Raw genomic sequence first — 17816 nt, 5'->3', positions numbered from 1 at the left:
GGGCAAAACCCCCTCGAGCCTCCCGTTGTAGTAAAATCCGGAACCCCCAGATCCCATTATTAGCCCTACTGAGGCACAGGGCACCCCTTGGTGTAGTTCTCCTCGTCAGATTTGTAGGAATATTGTATCTATATTTATTGTATTGTATTGTAATTGCATTTATGTAGCGCTTACTGAACCTGACGAGGCATCAAAGCGCTTTTTCGGCAAGTAGCACGCTACTCCGGGACCCATAGAGGATTAGTGTTGAATTAGTATAGTGAAACATGCAAGTACATTTTAAGTGGTGGATAGGTTAGTCAGTTATTTGGATTTGGAATGATAGCAGAAGGATAGAGGAGGAAAAAAACTTTGTATTTACATAGCGCTTGTTACCCCTGGTGGGGTGTTGAAGCACGCTACTCCGGAAGCCCATAAAGGATTAGTGGTGAATTAGTATGGTGAAATTTTAAAGTAATTTCAGTGGTGGATATTAGTCAGTTATTTGGAATGAGAAGGATAGCGGAGGGATAAAAGAGGAAGAAAGGTTTGCATTCATATAGCACTTGTTACCCCTGATGGACGTAGAAGCGCTTTTCTGGCGAGTAGCACGCCACTCCGGAACCCATAAAGGATTAGTGTTGAAAATTAGTATAGTAAAATATGAAGTAATTTGAGTAGTGGATATGTTATTCAGTTATTCGGGTAGAGAAGGGTAGGTGGCGGGATAGTAAAGGGAAAGAGGTTTGCATTCATATAGCGCTTGCTACCCCTGATGGGGTTTTGAAGCGCAAGTAGCACGCTACTCTGGAACCCATCAGGATTAGTGTTGAATTAGTATGGTGAAACATGAAAGTAATTTTAGAGGTGGATATGTTAGTCAGTTATTTGGATTGAGAAGGGTTGGGAAGGAATAGAAAAGAGGGAAGAGTTTTGAAAGGTTCGTTTCAGGGGATCGGTACAGTAAAAGAGGTGTCAGATGATGCAAGGAGGGGTAGAGTAGGAGAGAGTCTAGAAAAGGTTATTTTGGGGATGATAGTAGTGGTATGGGGTTTGGGATAAATGAGAGAGTGGATGTTGAGGATATATTGATAGATGTATAGGATGAGAGATAGAGTAGTGCATTGGAAAGAGTAGTAGAATGAAGTTTGAGATGAGTCAGAAGGTTGGGCTAGAAGATATATTGAGCGAAGTATAGGCTGAGAAATAGGAAATGCTAAATTAGAAGAAAGTGATAAAAATATAGATCCATAAGTACATTGAAAGTATATAGATGCATAAAGGAGGTATGTATATTGGGAAGCATTTCTGGCACTGGGCAGTCTCGAACAGGCTCAAACAGGCAACCGCCCTTGTCCTCTCTGCACTTAACAGGCTCATACAGGCAACTGCTCTTGGCCTCTCCGCCCTTAGCCTAGACGCCTGGGCTGAGAAGCCCTAACCATGGCGTTTTATAGCCCTAGTAATCAGGTGATCCAGTCAGCCAATGGGAACCCTAGCCCTAACACTATCCAATCACACCACTAGCCCTACAAATCTAGAACCAATAGGAGACCAGGACCTTACAGCCAATCTTAGCCATAGTCCAAGCACCCAATCAGTTCAAAAACCCTGATCTCTACGTCCAATAGAGGCCCTAGCCCTACCAGCAGTCCCAATCCAAGTCCAAGCAACCAATGGCACAGGAAGCCCTAGTCCCTACTTCCAATGGAAAGCCTACCCCTACTCTTAGTCCCACAACTATTCCAGCAACCAATCACACCAGAAGCCCTAATCGCTACTTCCAACTAAAGGTCTAACCCTAGCCCTAGTCCCACCCTATTCCCAACAACCAATAACATAGGAAGCCCTAGTTCCTACTTTCAAAAGAAATCCTAACCCTAGCCCCAACCATACATTGATTGAATCACTGACTCAGAAACCAATCAGAACCCTCAAATACCCAACCAAAGAGGATACTAACTCTAATCCAATAGAAGCATCAGATACAACCACCAATCAGTGTATACATGTACTAACCACTAGCAGACCATATAAGGTCCCAGTGACCTCAGACAAGGTTTGCTGGCCTGGGAGTTGGAAGCTGCTTCTCCTGTTCAGAATCTTCCAGGATACAGACCAGCTCAATCCACACTTTGGACTTCAGCAGGTAAGGGCCTCACTAACTTGAAATCTAACAATACTGTTTGAATAAAAATGTACTCCCTCTCCTGGCCAAAAAAAAGTGCACAGTCCCTAGTAAACACAGTTTAAACAGCTCACAGAAGCACCCTATGATGCAGAATATGCATATTGCTGGGGTGGGGGGGGAGAGGCAGGGGGGCTGGTTTCACTGGCTTGTGAACACAAAATGGTGGCGGGGGTGCACTGTTTCAATATACAGGTCTTAGCACAGAGCAAAGAAGAAATTTGGAGGGAAAACCGAATGGTCACCACGAATGAGAGGGCAAAACTACGGAGTTTGGACTGCAAATCCCACAATTCAACATGTTAAATTGAAGCAATCATGGCCAGGAGAAACCACAAGTTTAAAACACAAAACAGGTGATAAAATATGCAATCACAGGCAGGTTAAAACTACAATTTTAAACTGTAACAACCACAGGCAAAGACAGTAATCAAAAAAAGGGAAAATCTTTTTTTTAAAACTTTTGTTTTGGGGAAGAGATAGCACTAGTCTGCCTCCTTACCACTTCCTGGACTCTGCTCACTGCAATCTGGGGCACAGGTCGGCTGCAACTCACAAGATGGAGGAGAATGATTTGGGGTGCACCAACCAAGGCCTTGACAGTTCGCCTTGTTTGTTGGCCACAGAGATTGTGAAAATAGGAATACTGGCATTTCATGTAAACGTTCTCGTTGGATCAGTCAGCACTGATAATAGAGACTGCAACCACATGCTCCAGGAGCAAGAGCGCCTTGTTCAGCTATGGGACCCTTTGACAAAGCTAATAGTCTTGTTTAGTTTAAAGTGATACCCCCTTTAATTGTGCTGTTCTATATGGTGTAGGTGTGAGGGGATCTGTGATTTTGAGGGGCATGACTCTTTAAAGGTCAAATGTAATTTCAGAGATTTACCTGAGGAATTTATAATCTGCCTGATGTAAGTATTTGTATATAAATGTGTAGTGTTTACGTGTGTGTGTGTGTGTGTGAGAGTGTGAGTGTGTGTTTGTGTGTAATAAAAATAATTCTCCTATTTCAAAGAAAAAGCACGGCTGGGCTATCGTTTATTGAGTGTTATTATTGTATACCAGTCAATGGTGATTACTAGCCCACATCACCTTTGCCTTGGGCTGCTACGCTACACCGGGGTGCTTGGTTCCCTGTAAGTAGAAATCGTGGACCTATTATTTGACCCTCCAGAGACTTCCCACCCATAAGATCCGCCCTGTTATGGGGTATGGTCCCCCCTGCGGTACTGACTGCGCTTCATGCCTGTGATAGAATAACAGGAGAGCAGTGTGTGGGCTTTCACAGTAAGCATCGCTTCCATAAGGAAGATGTAAGGAGAGGGTCGCTTTACAACAAACTCATGTATAGAGAACCCCAGTGTGTGTGCCATGAGATCAGACACAGCAGGGCTGAGTACATTCCGACATTGAGGTGCAAATGGCTTGTTTTACAAGTGATAATCCTGGCTTGGTGAAGTAATATGTATGTGTAAATCCTCTGAGGGCAGATTGAGGGCATTCCATGTCTGGGAGAAACTACAAATATGGAAACACCTGTAAACTCATGAAACCATCATAACACTCAGTAAATGGAATGGCAAGGAATTTCTCCGGAAAACTAACAGACTTTATTTAGAGACACTGACAGCTCCTTCACACTAAAGAAACACTACCGTTGGAACCCAGAAGTGTTTGGCATCTTCAGAGACAGAGTTAGGATCGCACATGTCTTTGCAGCGCCTGCTTTTATTTAACTCTGAGCCCTACGGACAATGTTAATCGATTGGTGAAGCGTTTGTGTTCTCTCAAAATCTTGCAGAGCACTTTAGTTACGTTTGTAAGAGTCACTTCCAAAACTAAGCAGACAGTCCTGTTCGCTTCAGTAAGCCATGACTGGCTTGCAGGAGCTGGGGCGCACTCAGGATTGAACCCAAAAATAGGCGTGTCGGCCCGCGACTGAATTTTGGGCAGCATCTATGCTTTGTAAAGTCTTGTATATAGGATTTTATATTCACTGTATTAGTTTTAGGACATGATTTTTTTTTTTTTAGGACATAATTTGAACTCTAATAATTTTCATGGTTTACTGGTTGAGTTCTGCTTTAATCCCTAATGAAATTAAATATTTGGTAGTTTTTGACACTAATAGCCATGTTCATGACTTGACTATAAAAACATATAGCAAAGAGCAGGCCATGATTTTCAAAACCAACCATGCACACTATGCGGAAATACTGTCTGACTTTCGATGACCAGCCTGATCTACGTGCTCTGGACACTTCTACCCATTTGTGAGTGTGACCTCTCAGCTAAGAGAGTCATGAACCTTCAGTAGAAACAAAGTCTCAAAACCCAAGCCACTCCCAGGGGGCTCTGTGCACAGTAGTCCATGCTCCACCAGTTGCTTCACTGCTCTACAAACATTAGAAGACTTACTTTGCTGTAGCAGGGCTGCGAGGATGATGACCACCAGGGCTAGAAGAAATGAGAGGATGCAGGCGGCTATAAGGCACGGGAAGACAAAAGGCCTGCAAGAGAGGAGCAAGAACAAAGTTTTAGAGAAGGTTTGTGTATTGGGGGTTACAGAAAGGGGTTACAGCAGTGTTTCGACACATAGCTCCCTCTACAAGGTTTTAAAGGGATGCAGCATACAGTAATTATAGCTAGGACATGTTCAGGGGCCAATTAGAGGTGTTTATAGCAGGCTTCATGTTATAGCATAGTCATTCTTACTTGGAGAGCTTAGTACATGGTATCTCGACAGGCTTTGCATACACTGTACAATGCAGGTAAGTGACAAAGCAGCATTCAATACAAGTCACCCAAATACACTGCTACACGCATGAGCATTGGCGAACTGGTGCTATCCTGCTCCAAATCCCATCCATGTCAGCGCAATCCAGATTGTCAAAATACGTATCATCTTCTCGCATCCCCCAAAACCTTTTTTTTGCCCTTTAAGGCTCAGTAGTTTTCCCCCATACTGTTCAACCTACACTTGGACCCACTTGGGAAGACATTTAGACATTTAGATTTCTGTAAAAATAAACACTGATCTGTCCATTGATCCCCCCCTTAAGGACTGCCTCACCAAAATACAGAACAAAATGTTTTTTCACAGCAACCAGGTGAATTAGAGAAAAAACAATCTATGCATCAATAGGTATTTGTATAGCGCTACTAAGAACCTATGAGGCTTTCCAGGCACTGTGTTGTGGGGCTCAGTCAAAAAGACGGATCTTGAGTCGGTTCCTGACATCTGCCAGCAAGGGTGATGTCCAGAGGTGGAGGGAAAGGCCGTTCCAGGACTTGGCGGTGAGATAAGAGAAGGAAAAGCTTCAGCTGTGGTTCAAGTGAAGGCGTGGTGTCTGTGCAAGGGCGGTGAATCGAAGGTTTCTGGATGGTTGGTGGGAGTTCAGTCAGTGGTTCACTGGAGACGCAGCGGTTTGGTGTCGTCGAGCTCCTCACATGTGGTCCTGCAGAGGCAGTTGCTGGGGGAGTAATCAATGCTCCTCTGATGCTGTTAAGTTCCCTGTGATACTCCTCACTGCGGGGGCCTGCACAGGTCACCATGGAGGCCTTCTCTCAATGACGGTCTCAACCAGACCTGCTCCTTGCCTTTTCCCTGGCATACAGGGTCATTGTCTTCACGCCGCACACACGCTATGCCCTGATCAGCATGTCAGCAGTCTTCACAGCAGCCCCACCTGGCATACAGAGTCGCAGACTTCAAATGTGCACACGGGTACAGACCCGATCGGTGCAGCCTGCTTATCTTGATAAGCCCTTCTACTCTCATATCTGGTTGGTGGTAACATCCTGCTCCATCTCCTTCCAGACTCCACACTGGCACCCCATAAGGGCATCCTACACGCTGCAGCACATCTCCTCCATGGCCTAAAGAATTATGAATTAATCATCCCCATCCTGCATCATTTACATGGACATCACAACCCTTACACCCAGCGATCTTGCAGACAAGCTCACCATACTTGGTGGGTGGCGGCGCATTTGAAGCCAGGACACCATTAGACTGAAGACTAAGAGGTGCATAAAAAGAAAAACAACAAGGCATAAGCCGTTTCTTTATCTATGAACCTAGGAGCTTTAATAACTTGTATCTATCAGGAGCACAAAATTCTGCTCCAGTTTAGAAAAGAGTTAATGATGCACCTCTTAAAGAACGTCACAGGACTAACTGAGGACTTAAATATGACATGTGTATTGCAAAACCTTGAGATGTATAACTGTATGAGGTATTTCCTTAATGTGAACCTAGTCAACAGGCATTGGAGAGCTGTACAAGGTACAAGGGAGTACAGGTAGCAGGTTTACGGACTATGAATGCTTTGTGGTGTAACATTCTTTAAACGCCAATCAAACTTCAGTAGGATTTTGGGCTCCCAGATATCTGTATTTGTAAACTTAAATATCTCTAAAACTACTGAACGGATTTACACCAAATCATAAAAATAACGCTTTCTGGACCAACATCTAGCTTTCTGCCAAATTCGGTGTCATTCCGTTCAGCGGTTCGAGCTGTGGTCGTGTTCAAAAAATGAAAAATCCCCCATAGACATAACATGGAGCAAATGTGTTTTGGGACCTCCCTCTTTTCTCGGCCCCCGCTTGACAGATCACTCTTTCAATGTACCAACGTACCATAGGCAGATCTATGCACACACACCAGCCCAGTGACAATATAGCCTCACAGGTGTTAGTGCACTTTACAATTACACATAACATAATATACCATAAGGTAACAGTTTGTGATGAGGGAACATCATTTCCAAAAAGACTTGTATCTTCAAACTAACTTGGATTTTGTTTTCGAAAAGGAAGATTCTAGAGTTATCATCTTTTGAATCATTTCCTCTATTGGAAAAGCTCTGCTTAACGTTGTATTGAGAATGGCATCCCAAAAAGATATTCTTCCATTTGGATGAAGATAGGATTATTCTCTGTTGAGATTTAGCCCTAAGTATGGAGATTTGGAGAATGGCTGCTGCCTGAAAGGAAAGTGGTTTTATAAGCCACTCATCAAGATATGGAAAAACATGATGACTTTTTCTTCTCAAATAAGTTTCTTCTGGTGCCATGCATATGGTAAATATTCTTAGTGCAGTCATTAGACCAAAAGGAAGTACTCTAAATGGATAATGGAATTCAGCAACCTCCTACCTCACGTACTTTAATGAATAGGATGTGAAAATAGGCATCCTGTAGATGTAGAGTTGTCATGAAATCTCAGGAATTTAATAACTGCAGGACATCCTGTAACATGACCATCCTGAACGACTGCATTTTCAGAAATCCAACACTTCCCTCCTTAAGAGGAAATACAAACCTGTATTTTGTGAACAATAGGGGACGACTTTTATAGGCATCTTGCATAAGAGATACTGTATTTCCTGTTTTACCAGATGGAGATATTGGTGTTTCCTCATGTGAGGTTGTGACCATATCGAATTAGGTATAATACCCAGTGATCTGAAGAGATAGTGCTCCAGTTCTTGTAGAAGTCAGAAATACTTTCACCCTACAATGGAGGACAGGTGGGGATGGTGAGCAATGCCAAAGAACTGTCACAGGCATCACATTATTTTCTGCCCTTGTCTTTCAGCTCTTGTCTTCCTTCTAAAGATTTGCCTTGAATAAGCAGCCATGGGTAGAGGTCTGTATTGCTGCTGTGAATGCTGATGATGGTAGCCTTCTTGAAGTTGCAGGTAGGGTTGAAATCAAACGGAATATCTATAATCACAGAGTGAACCTCTGATCTGAATGATGTTGCCTTCAGCCAACCTTGATGTCTTAATACAGCTGCCCCTCCAACCTGTCAAAATCCCGTAGAGGATATGTCCATAGCTGTATCAATGGTATCAGCAGATATTTGTTTCTCTTTCTAAAGAGTAAGTTTAGCCGCCTTGTGTTTGTCTTCGGGCAATAAGCATACAAATGCTGAAAGATAGGACCATATTTGGTGGTCCTACCAGCCCAGAATATCCAAAGTGTTGGACGCTTTAATGTTCATAGCAGCCATAGCTGGAATTTTTCTTTTTTTTTATAAACACATTTTTGTTAGTTTTAGCATTTTTAAAACAAGCCACCTGAATCCCCCCCCCCCACCTCCCCCCCAGCGCCTTGAGTCCCTCGCGGGTATGTAGTGCGCTTAACAAATGACTGATTGATATTGGAACCAATACTAGACCCCGATGGGGATAAAAAGTCTTCACAAGCCTATTGTAATTGTAATTGTATTGTAATTTCATTTATATAGCGATTACTACCCGTCACGAGGCGCCAAATCGCATATCAATGGCAGTCCCGGAAGCCCCACATATCCATAGGAACCTAGCCCTCATGGGAACATTTTCACACTAGGCCCAGGTCCCCCCTTCAAACCATTTGTTCCATATTCTAGCATCCTTAGCCGGACATCAGCATGCTTCATATTTCCGCTTCTCCTGCTGAGTGCACCAGTCCATCCCTCTTCTCCACAGTGATAGCCTAGTGCACCTCAAGTATTTCTAGTGAGCTGCAATATCCCATATGGCCAGCAATAAGGCTGTCCCCTTTAGTGCCCGGTCTGGTAAGTTCCCCCCATGCCCTTCAAAGCTCCAAACTCTAAATTTAGGACAGCGACCACTTTTCTCCAGTATCACTGGATGTGAACTTATGTCCAAGTCCTATGGAAACAATAAGCGGGTGCCTGAGAGCAGCAAAAGCATGAGGGGCAGGGAATTAATTTTGTTCGATACAGCCTGTTTGGGGAAATATATGCACAATGTAGATAACAGGTCTGCACCTGGTGCAGCCGCGGTGAGATGGCCAGCACCTTCGGAGCCATCAGAGCATCTCTCCAGTCTGCCTCCTCTAGCGGGCCGAGCCAACCCTCCCAACAATCTTTGATCGTCGTTAAAGTGCGTGGGGTGTTAATAATGAGCATCGAATATATTTGGGATACTCCCCTTTTACCCAATTGTCCCATCATAACTTTGGCTTCCAGTGGACTATATTCTGGGATTAACATGCACCCGTATCACATGGCGTGGTTGCAGGTATTTGTGGAATTGTGTTCCCGACAGGGAGTAGGATTGTTAAGAGTTCTTGATAGGAAACCATGCGAGAACCCTTCCAGACACCCCCCAGGAGTGTCATACCGATGGTGTCCCACCGTGTAAAGGCTTCCAGGGATGCGATCTACCTCATCCACATGCCATACCATAAAGAAGTTTCTTACTTAAGTGAGGCCAATCATACTGTGTGTCGATGGGCTGCCCTTCACCCCCCAAAGAGCAGCTGGCTTACCTTAGGGAGCGGAGTGGGAATCGTACCCCTGCAAGGATTCGGGAGAAGCCCAGTCTGCTCAATTCCAGTTTGTAAGCTGGGTCCCACCAACCGCCACTCAGCCTTCATTAATGACCAGTAGGTATGATACCAGATGGTATAAGTGGAGTATGGATGCTCCAAGCCCGCTGTCGTAAGGGGCCTGCTGACAGTTCCTAAACCCGATTGTGGTCATGAGTAATGCCAGAGAAAGCCTTTTTTCACAGAGTCATTCTGGCGAACTTTTTGGTGAGGAATCGGGTGGGGAAAATTTGTTAGGTGGTTGAGGAAGCGCAGTGGTATCACCATTTTGTATAAACGGTGCAGAAGGCCCTCGCAGGCTCGCCCAGTGGGACCACAAACACCCACCTGTGGCCGCTGCTTGATGTGGCCACCATTGATGTCAGTCCTCCGGGGGGACCTGCTCATGCCCTCATACTACAGCCACTCCTCCCATATTCCACCGCGCCTGCCCCCAGCTTCGACTGGATCACTCGGCATCCGGTCGGGCCACCATCTTGTGGGCCGCAGCCGCCCACCGCTCAGAATGTAGGAGTCCATACACCAAATACATCAATCAATCAATCAGCGGGGTAGTTGGGGGGGGTCGCAGATCCATTAGTCGAAGATGGAGGATTCTGTTTGACTGGAGAAGCTACGAAGGATGCTGCAGCCCCTTGCTAATCTGGATGGCGCCAAGTTCTGCTACAAGTGGAGGCGGATGACAGAGGGGTCCGGAGCACTCTTAAAGTGCACCCGCAATCTTGATGCCTCAAGCCACCATAGCTGGAATCCTTTCCTGATATTGCCTAGACACCTACCCTCCCTTTATGAAGTTGTGGAACAAGGGGTGGTATAGTTCCTCAAATGCCTTTGTGCTGCCTACATGACCCAGAAGCTGGCTTTGGATAACCGATGAGGCAAGCTGATTGAGTTCTCTGGAGCTTCATACTTCTTCTCAAGGTGAGGAATGACTGCTGCCACTGTAGCAGGGAAGTTCCTTAATTTGAGTTTCTATTTCCATAAGTAATCTACAATTGGTATTGACCTCACAACCTTCCAAGGCTTTTCTGTAAAGTCATAAAGTCATAAATGAAGCAATCTGTCTGTTTCATTGAGAGATCAAAGCTTTCTGATCCTCTTTTCAAGAGGGTGTGGACACCCCTAGGCTGTCATTAGGAGTGCTAACAGCAGCAGGTGCCGGAGGAGCAGTGAGTGGAGCTATATTATCATTTGATTCATCTCTCATAACAGACTGCTGATCATAAGGAATTTCTCCTACTTCTAGTTTCCCTGAAACATCAGAAGAGAGGAACTTCGAGATGGTGTAGTTCGATGAACCAGAGGGTTGTAGGTGGATTATCCGCCTCCAGGAATCTTTTATCACAATCCTTCGACAATTGACAGCAATCTGTTACAAGTGTTATCAGACCCGGCAGCATTAGTACCTGCTCATGTTGGTCTTTACAAGAGTCATCTTAAGCATATTGCTGCTGGAATGATTCAATGGACCTAGATCTTGACTGAGGTTTGCCTGTAAAGGAAACATCTCCTTTCACCTAGGTGGTATCATCATCACCATCCTCATTCATTGCTTGCCCTTTAACATCCAATTGAGGAGGGCTGCATACCACTCCAAAATGCCATAGTCCCCATCTTCACCCTCATCAGTTCCACCCGCTTCTAGTAAGCGCACAGGGGTAGTGGAGAACCCGTGCTTCATGATGCCTAGTCTAGTCCTGTAGGAATCAGGCCTTTTGTTGTCATCGATGGTGCAATCGATGAAGTGTCCCTATGTTTAAAATAGGTTTGCAATTCGGATGTTGTTTGCAACATGTTTTGTGCTTTTTATATTCCTTGACACAACTCATCAAAAAATTGGTTCCCTGATTAAATATTGTGTAAAAAATATAGATATCAAAAATATAGATGTAAAAATATCGAACACAAAAATATCAACTCCCTATGCTTTTACAGGTAAGTACAATAATATCGATACAAAAATATCGAAGTAAAAAATATAGATGATGAAAATATCAACGTAATAATTATTTATAACTTAAATAATATTACAATTTTTAATAAATTAGATTACATTTACTGAATATTTTAACTAAATATAACAAATAAACTTAATTAAAAAATATATAAACACACAAAAATGTGTACATATACATATATTTACTTAAATACATTTTATTAACTATTATCTTTATTTAATTCATAAACGTTTTAAATTATATAAAAATGAAATATGTACATATATCAATCATTTAAAATAAAATAAATCATTCTATAATAATTAACACATTAAACTATTAAAAGAAATATAAATACATAACATAGATTTCGCAACGCAATAAATTCAACAATAGGGAACATTTTGGATAGCTGAGGGGTAAAAATGACTATTCCCAATTCAGTGAGAGGGAAAGCAGGGTAAGTGATGGATATTGGAGGGGTAAAAATTACTATTACCACTCCAGTGAGTGCAAAAGCAGGGAAAGTGTTGGATAGCGGAGGGGTAAAAGTTACTATTCCCATTCCAGTGAGTGAAAAGGCAACGAAAGTGTTGGATAGCGGAGGGGTAAACATTACTATTCCCACTCCAGTGAGTGCAACAGCAGGGAAAGTGTTGGATAGCGGAGGGGTACAAATTACTATTCCCACAGAAGTGCGTGCAAAAGCAGGGAAAGTGTTGGATAGCGGAGGGGTAAAAATTAGTATTCCCACTCCAGTGAGTGCAAAAGCAGGGAAAGTGTTGGATAGCGGAGGGGTAAAAATTACTATTCCCACTCAGTGAGTGCAACAATAGGGAAAGTGCTGGATGCCACACCAATAAAAAAAAACATCAGCATTTTTACTACATTTTATTTACATTATTTACATAATTGATATTGAAATGTAAATATATTATTAAAAAAGATAATACATATTAATTACTTATGCATTGTTTAACACTAAAATATTCACAGCACACAGCTAAAATTAATTAATGTAAATTAATGAACAAATAATTACTTCCCACCATTTACACTTAGAAACACCACAACACACACCTAAAATTAATTAAACAATTCCCATCATTAATAATTAATTAATTTAAATTAACAACTAATTACCAAACAATTATTAATACATTTATTTACTCATTTAACCCTATAATATCACAATTATACAATTACGAATACAATTAAATTATTGAATACATTTCATAGAACTAAATTACTTCCCACCCTATTCCCCTATAAACCCACAACGGAACTAAAAACTCAAAATTCAATTAAAAAAAAATATTAACTACTATAAATAATAAATAAAATCTATATAATTAAATTACTTCCCACCCTATTCCTCTCTAAACCCACAACCCACTACAGAACTAAAAACGCAAAATTCCATTAAAAAAATATATGAACGACTAAAATTTTAACAAATATAATAAAAATCCAAACAATTCTCATACAAAATACTAAAATACAAAACATTAATAATAAATTGATATTTCTAGCGACTATATTTTTGTAAACAATATTTAACACTTCGATATTTTTGCAATCGATGTTACTTACCTAAAATCGATATTCTTGTCCACAATATTTCTTCTATCGATATTTCTGATCCACAATATTTTTACCTCAACATTACTGTAGATCGATATTTCTACATTGATATTCTAGCTCTGTACCCATAAAATCACCTCCACTGCTAATAAAACATGAATGTATAGCAGATGACAAATTAGATGCTATGGAAAGTTAAGACATTTAAAAAAATCACAGCATAAAACAAGCTAAAAATGACCAACCCAGTTGAAGGCACCCGCTAAAACTCCAGCCTCTGCATAACACCAGATAAAAAGAGGGTCAGATAAAAACAAATAGTGGGAGATTTTAACAATTGGAGAAAAGCAAGTCTCACTTGATTAAAAATCATGGGCCAAAGGAGTGGACGGATGAATTCATGGCGAAGCCTTGGGCATAGCATGACGATACAAAGGAGTCAGGGAGGTATCGTCACAAATACTTGCAGAAAGGTCTGGAATTTTAAACCAAAATCGTTTGGGCAGCAATAGTCTAAAGGCCAGGTTAATTCTAAAGTAGGTTAGCAACCTGCAATGAAAATTAGACATACGACTCAAGACCAGGAACTGCTTTCACCATGACAAATGGTGCATAGCATGCTTGTGGAGGGCCACGGCCTCACGGTCGGCAGCCGCCCAGTCACTAAAAGCCTGTTTTAACCATAAGATACCCCTCCTTACTATACGTTCTGGGTTGGTGATCAGAAGGCCCAAAGGACTGAAAATGTGGCTGACAAAGGCAAGATAGAGAATGCTCAGCATACCATCCAAGCCCAAACACTCGTAAAATGAGCCTATTGAGAGACAGATCCTCTTTCAACCAGATGGACAACCAAAATAACAAGTAATGAAGACCAGTCAAATCAGTTATACACCCCAGGCCCACTTCCTCGTGTAGAGTCTCTGAGGGGGTACTCGATGGAACTTTGGAATTCTCAACAACCCGGAGCTGGGAAGCAGGAACATAGACCTAGATTTTGCACCCATAACAAGGTATTAAAACACATTTTGCCAGGAAAAAAATAATCATTGCCTCTACATTCGTGTGGCTCAAATGTGTTGCTAGGAGGCCGAGCCTGTTGATAGCCAATTTAATCCTTGTAGAATTTTTCTTTAGCAAGAGTTGCCGAGAAAGTCGGGAATCCAAGAGGACCCCTAAGCGCTGTTGTCGATACCAATAAAGTCATAGATGTAATGTTTGTAGTCATCACTGTTAAGGAAGCAGTTGTTACTGTCACCCTTGAGGGTTTAGGTGAGGGTTTTGTCAATGTGAATTTCATCGATGGAGGCTCCATAGACTCTTTTTCGGTCTCAAAGAACCAGAATCATGAAGAGAAGGAGTTAAAGGCTCTGATATGATCGTAGCTTTCTTGACAGATTCAGATGGTGAAGGATCCCTCACAACCAGGGGTGTCGTGTCAGGCCGTTTTTTTTTTCTTTACCCTTTTGTACTTTGATGGCTCTTCAGAAGACCCTTTTTATTCCTCCTGTCTTACTCTTGAGAGTCTTTTTGAAAGGTGATGCCATTTCCTCTTCTACCTCAACAGAAACTAGAGTTTCACTGGATTTTTCTGCAAAACAAAAGTAGTCTAGCCTCCCTGTCTGAAAGGGTTTTTGTAGTAAAAGTATAGCAGTATTTATGTATAGTTAGACATCTGAGGTATGATGGCCCTTGCGCGGATGGTAGGGGCAAAAGCTGTTCTCTGATTGGGTGGAGTTTGATTCTTTTCTAAAATGATGTGAATTGGTTACTAATGTCACTTTGGTTTAGTTCTTCTTTTCAATGCAATGCTTTTACACTACTTATTTTTAATTACTGTGGAACTCTCACCTCAATGACAGGGAAGATTGAACCAGGAGAATCTACAAAAGATTAATTAGTGGAGAACTATCCAAGTACAGGATTGTGTTAACCCCCATGCCATAGCGAGGCATTAACATGAGCATGCACATGAGAAGACATATCAGAACATTTTGGCTTTGCCAATGTTTAATGAAAAGCAATTTAAAAAGTATTGAAAAAGCCAAATACAGAGCAAGAGGCAAGATGGCGCCCGCACGACTGGACGTGTTGGACGTGTGAGCTCATCTCTCTCGCTGACCCACAGGTCTATGGTCCGGGATAGCTGTCGGCGGTGCGAGATACATTTTGAGAACGCTGGTGTTTTTGGCGCAGCGATATAAACTTGGAACTTGGAACGGAAAGGAACGCGAGTAGCTTTTTACCTTTCCAGCGGAGTTTGGAGAATATTGCAAAGTGCGACGAGGAGGAGAACGCCGATGCTGGAAGTGGTTACAGCGTTGGCGAGACTCCGCCGAGCCCGGTGGGCGGTAACTCACACAGGTGCTGCAGCTTGGCTTCGCTGTGAACGCTGTGAACGCCGCCTCACTGGAGATTGTGTGGAGAGCGGAGTCACAGGAGTTTGACGTTATGTCCCCGAAAGGCACACGCAAAAAACGAGACCAGGAGGCAAATACTACCGTGACTGCATGTGGAGGTGAGAAAGACTCGAGTGGGGCTCTGCAACAAAAAAAACGGGGCAGGGGCAGTTTCTGAAATTCCTGGCACAGTTAAACAAACGATTTATACCCTGTTTTTGGCGGAAGAGGAAAAAAAACGAAAGGAAGCGGCGCGCAGTTCACAATTAGTATCACAATCGAAAAACTATACGGGAGAACCCACCACGTCTGTATTAAAGGAGGTAATGCTGAACGACAAGTCACAAGAGCATGTATCAATAGGTGCGCCACAAAATGCTATCTCGCCACTTGGTATTTCATCCGTAAATGAAAGCATTGGTCCCACTATGATAGATGGTGAGTTTAGCTCTGGATTATTGGAGAATAACGCTATAGATCCTCCTGATGGCTTAATCACTGTAGAAAAAGGCTTGGCTGCAAAGTTGGATACAGTTGCTGCTAATGAGGCAGAATCAGAGGATTTTTACTCTGTGTCAGAAAACTCAGCCTCATCATGTGAAGACTTGGTCACACAGTACTCTAAGCAAATGCGTATGGAGGAAGTTGAGAGTGAGGCTGATGATGATGAAGTTGGTGAATACACAGAAGATAGCCCGATCACCGTGAGGGGTGAAGGGGATGTGTCTATGACAGAGGGGGCCGTCGGAGGGTATCAAGAAGGCCTGACGGATAACATTACTTTAGCCACAATATATCATACAATTCTGAGCCATATGGACAAAACTGAGCAAGAAAGCCATAAAATTCAAAATTCTTGTTAAAAGCTTCAAAGTTCTATCCGGAGACTGGCAAAGTTACAGTCTGACTTCGGGGAAAGATTTACTGAGGTTAAAACCAGAGTATCTAATATTGAGGACGAACTGGTAAAACAGAAAGTGGTCACTGAAACTTTAAGTGCTAATAAAGAGGATTTACTATGGAAAATGGCCGATTTTGAAAACCGCGCTCGCGCAATAATTTAAGACTAATGCAAATCCCTGAAGGTAAAAAAGGGCAGGATTCACGTAAGTTTATAGTGGAACTGTTCCAGAAGGCATTCCCGGATCTGAATAAATGGGACTGGGAGCAAGAGATTGAGCGCGCCCATAGATATCCGTTCAATATCCAACTTCGATCTGGGCAAAATGCCACCAAACCCAGAACTTTTCTTGTGGCCTTTGACAGTTTTCGTGCCAGTGAAGATATATATATGCACACTCGACCAAACAGTAAAAGCATGGGTGAAGGGTTTACTTTTTTTGCAACACCAGACTACAGTAAATATACAATGGATACTCGCTGGCAGCTAAGACAGCTGGAAATCAATTTCAAACAAAGGGTGCACAAGCCTATATTATGAACCCGGCTAAACTTAAGGTGATTCACAAAGAGAATACTCGGTTCTTCACTAATGTTGCGGCCGCAAAGGAATATTTGCAGTTTATAAAGGACTCTTAGACTTTTAGACTTGTCAAATCGGGTTAAACTGGATCACCTATTTGTATGAAAATTTGCTAAGTGAATGACACTATGGCCACTTTAGTATTTACAGTTTTTTTTTTCTCTCTTAGCTTATTATGATTTTTTTATGCTGTCTGAGTATTGGGGTTTGATGGGGGAAAAAAAGAAAAAACAAACAAACCGAAAGCTAAGATGAATATGTAGAATGATCTTGTGTTTAGACCTGGGGGAAAACGACAGGCGGGCAGGAAGCTCGCTACCATCAACAGGACCGCGAGTCCAACAGCCTCGGTAAAGGGGGGTGGGGGTGGAGGGGTGGCGGGATCCTGGAGGGGGTGTGGGGGGGTAAGTGGGGGGATAGGTGGTGGGTACATGGGTTAATGGGGGGGGGAAACCACGCTTGTATCAGGTGACAAAAACGAAAAGAAGATATATTTTTGGTACAGAGCTAGTAATTCCAGGTCTGTAATTAAGTTAGGACACATTATTTCCATTAGAATTAACATTGGTCGAAGGGGGTGGAAATCAATATCTCATGTCCCGAAATATTAAAATTTGCTCTTTTAATGTATCTGGCCTCAATAATATTAATAAAAGGAAGAGAATAGCCTCTGAAATACGCTTTATTCAACCAGATATCCTTTGTCTACAAGAGACACATTTACCCGTGGGATAAACGGATGCTTATAGCAGACTTAGGATATACCTTAATTACCGCTTCTCAACAAACCAACATGACTAGAGGGGTAATGATTCTCGCTAAACCACGCTCTTGTACTTTAGTTCGCAGTTTGACGGACAAGTGGGGTAGATGGGCAATATCGGAATTAAAG

The 17816-nt window shown here is 42.5% G+C and overlaps 1 protein-coding gene across 3 annotated transcripts in view; it reads right to left on the bottom strand.

The window, feature by feature from the left end:
* The window catches only part of LOC144828296 (C-type lectin domain family 2 member L-like), a 92210-nt gene that overhangs the window by 61649 nt on the left and 12745 nt on the right, over positions 1–17816 (bottom strand). For all 3 annotated transcript variants that reach the window (XR_013610418.1, XM_078686379.1, XM_078686377.1), the window contains one exon: positions 4590–4681. Coding sequence is in view for 2 of the 3 variants with exons in the window: in XM_078686379.1 (XP_078542505.1) it covers positions 4590–4681 (92 nt within the window). In the remaining variant the exon portion in view is untranslated. The remainder of the gene's footprint in view (positions 1–4589; positions 4682–17816) is intronic.

Source organism: Lissotriton helveticus, chromosome 4_1, assembly GCF_964261635.1.
Source record: "Lissotriton helveticus chromosome 4_1, aLisHel1.1, whole genome shotgun sequence".
Lineage (NCBI taxonomy): Eukaryota > Metazoa > Chordata > Amphibia > Caudata > Salamandridae > Lissotriton > Lissotriton helveticus.
The sequence above is the reverse complement of the archived record's forward strand: the minus strand, read 5'-3'. Positions and strand labels throughout refer to the sequence as shown.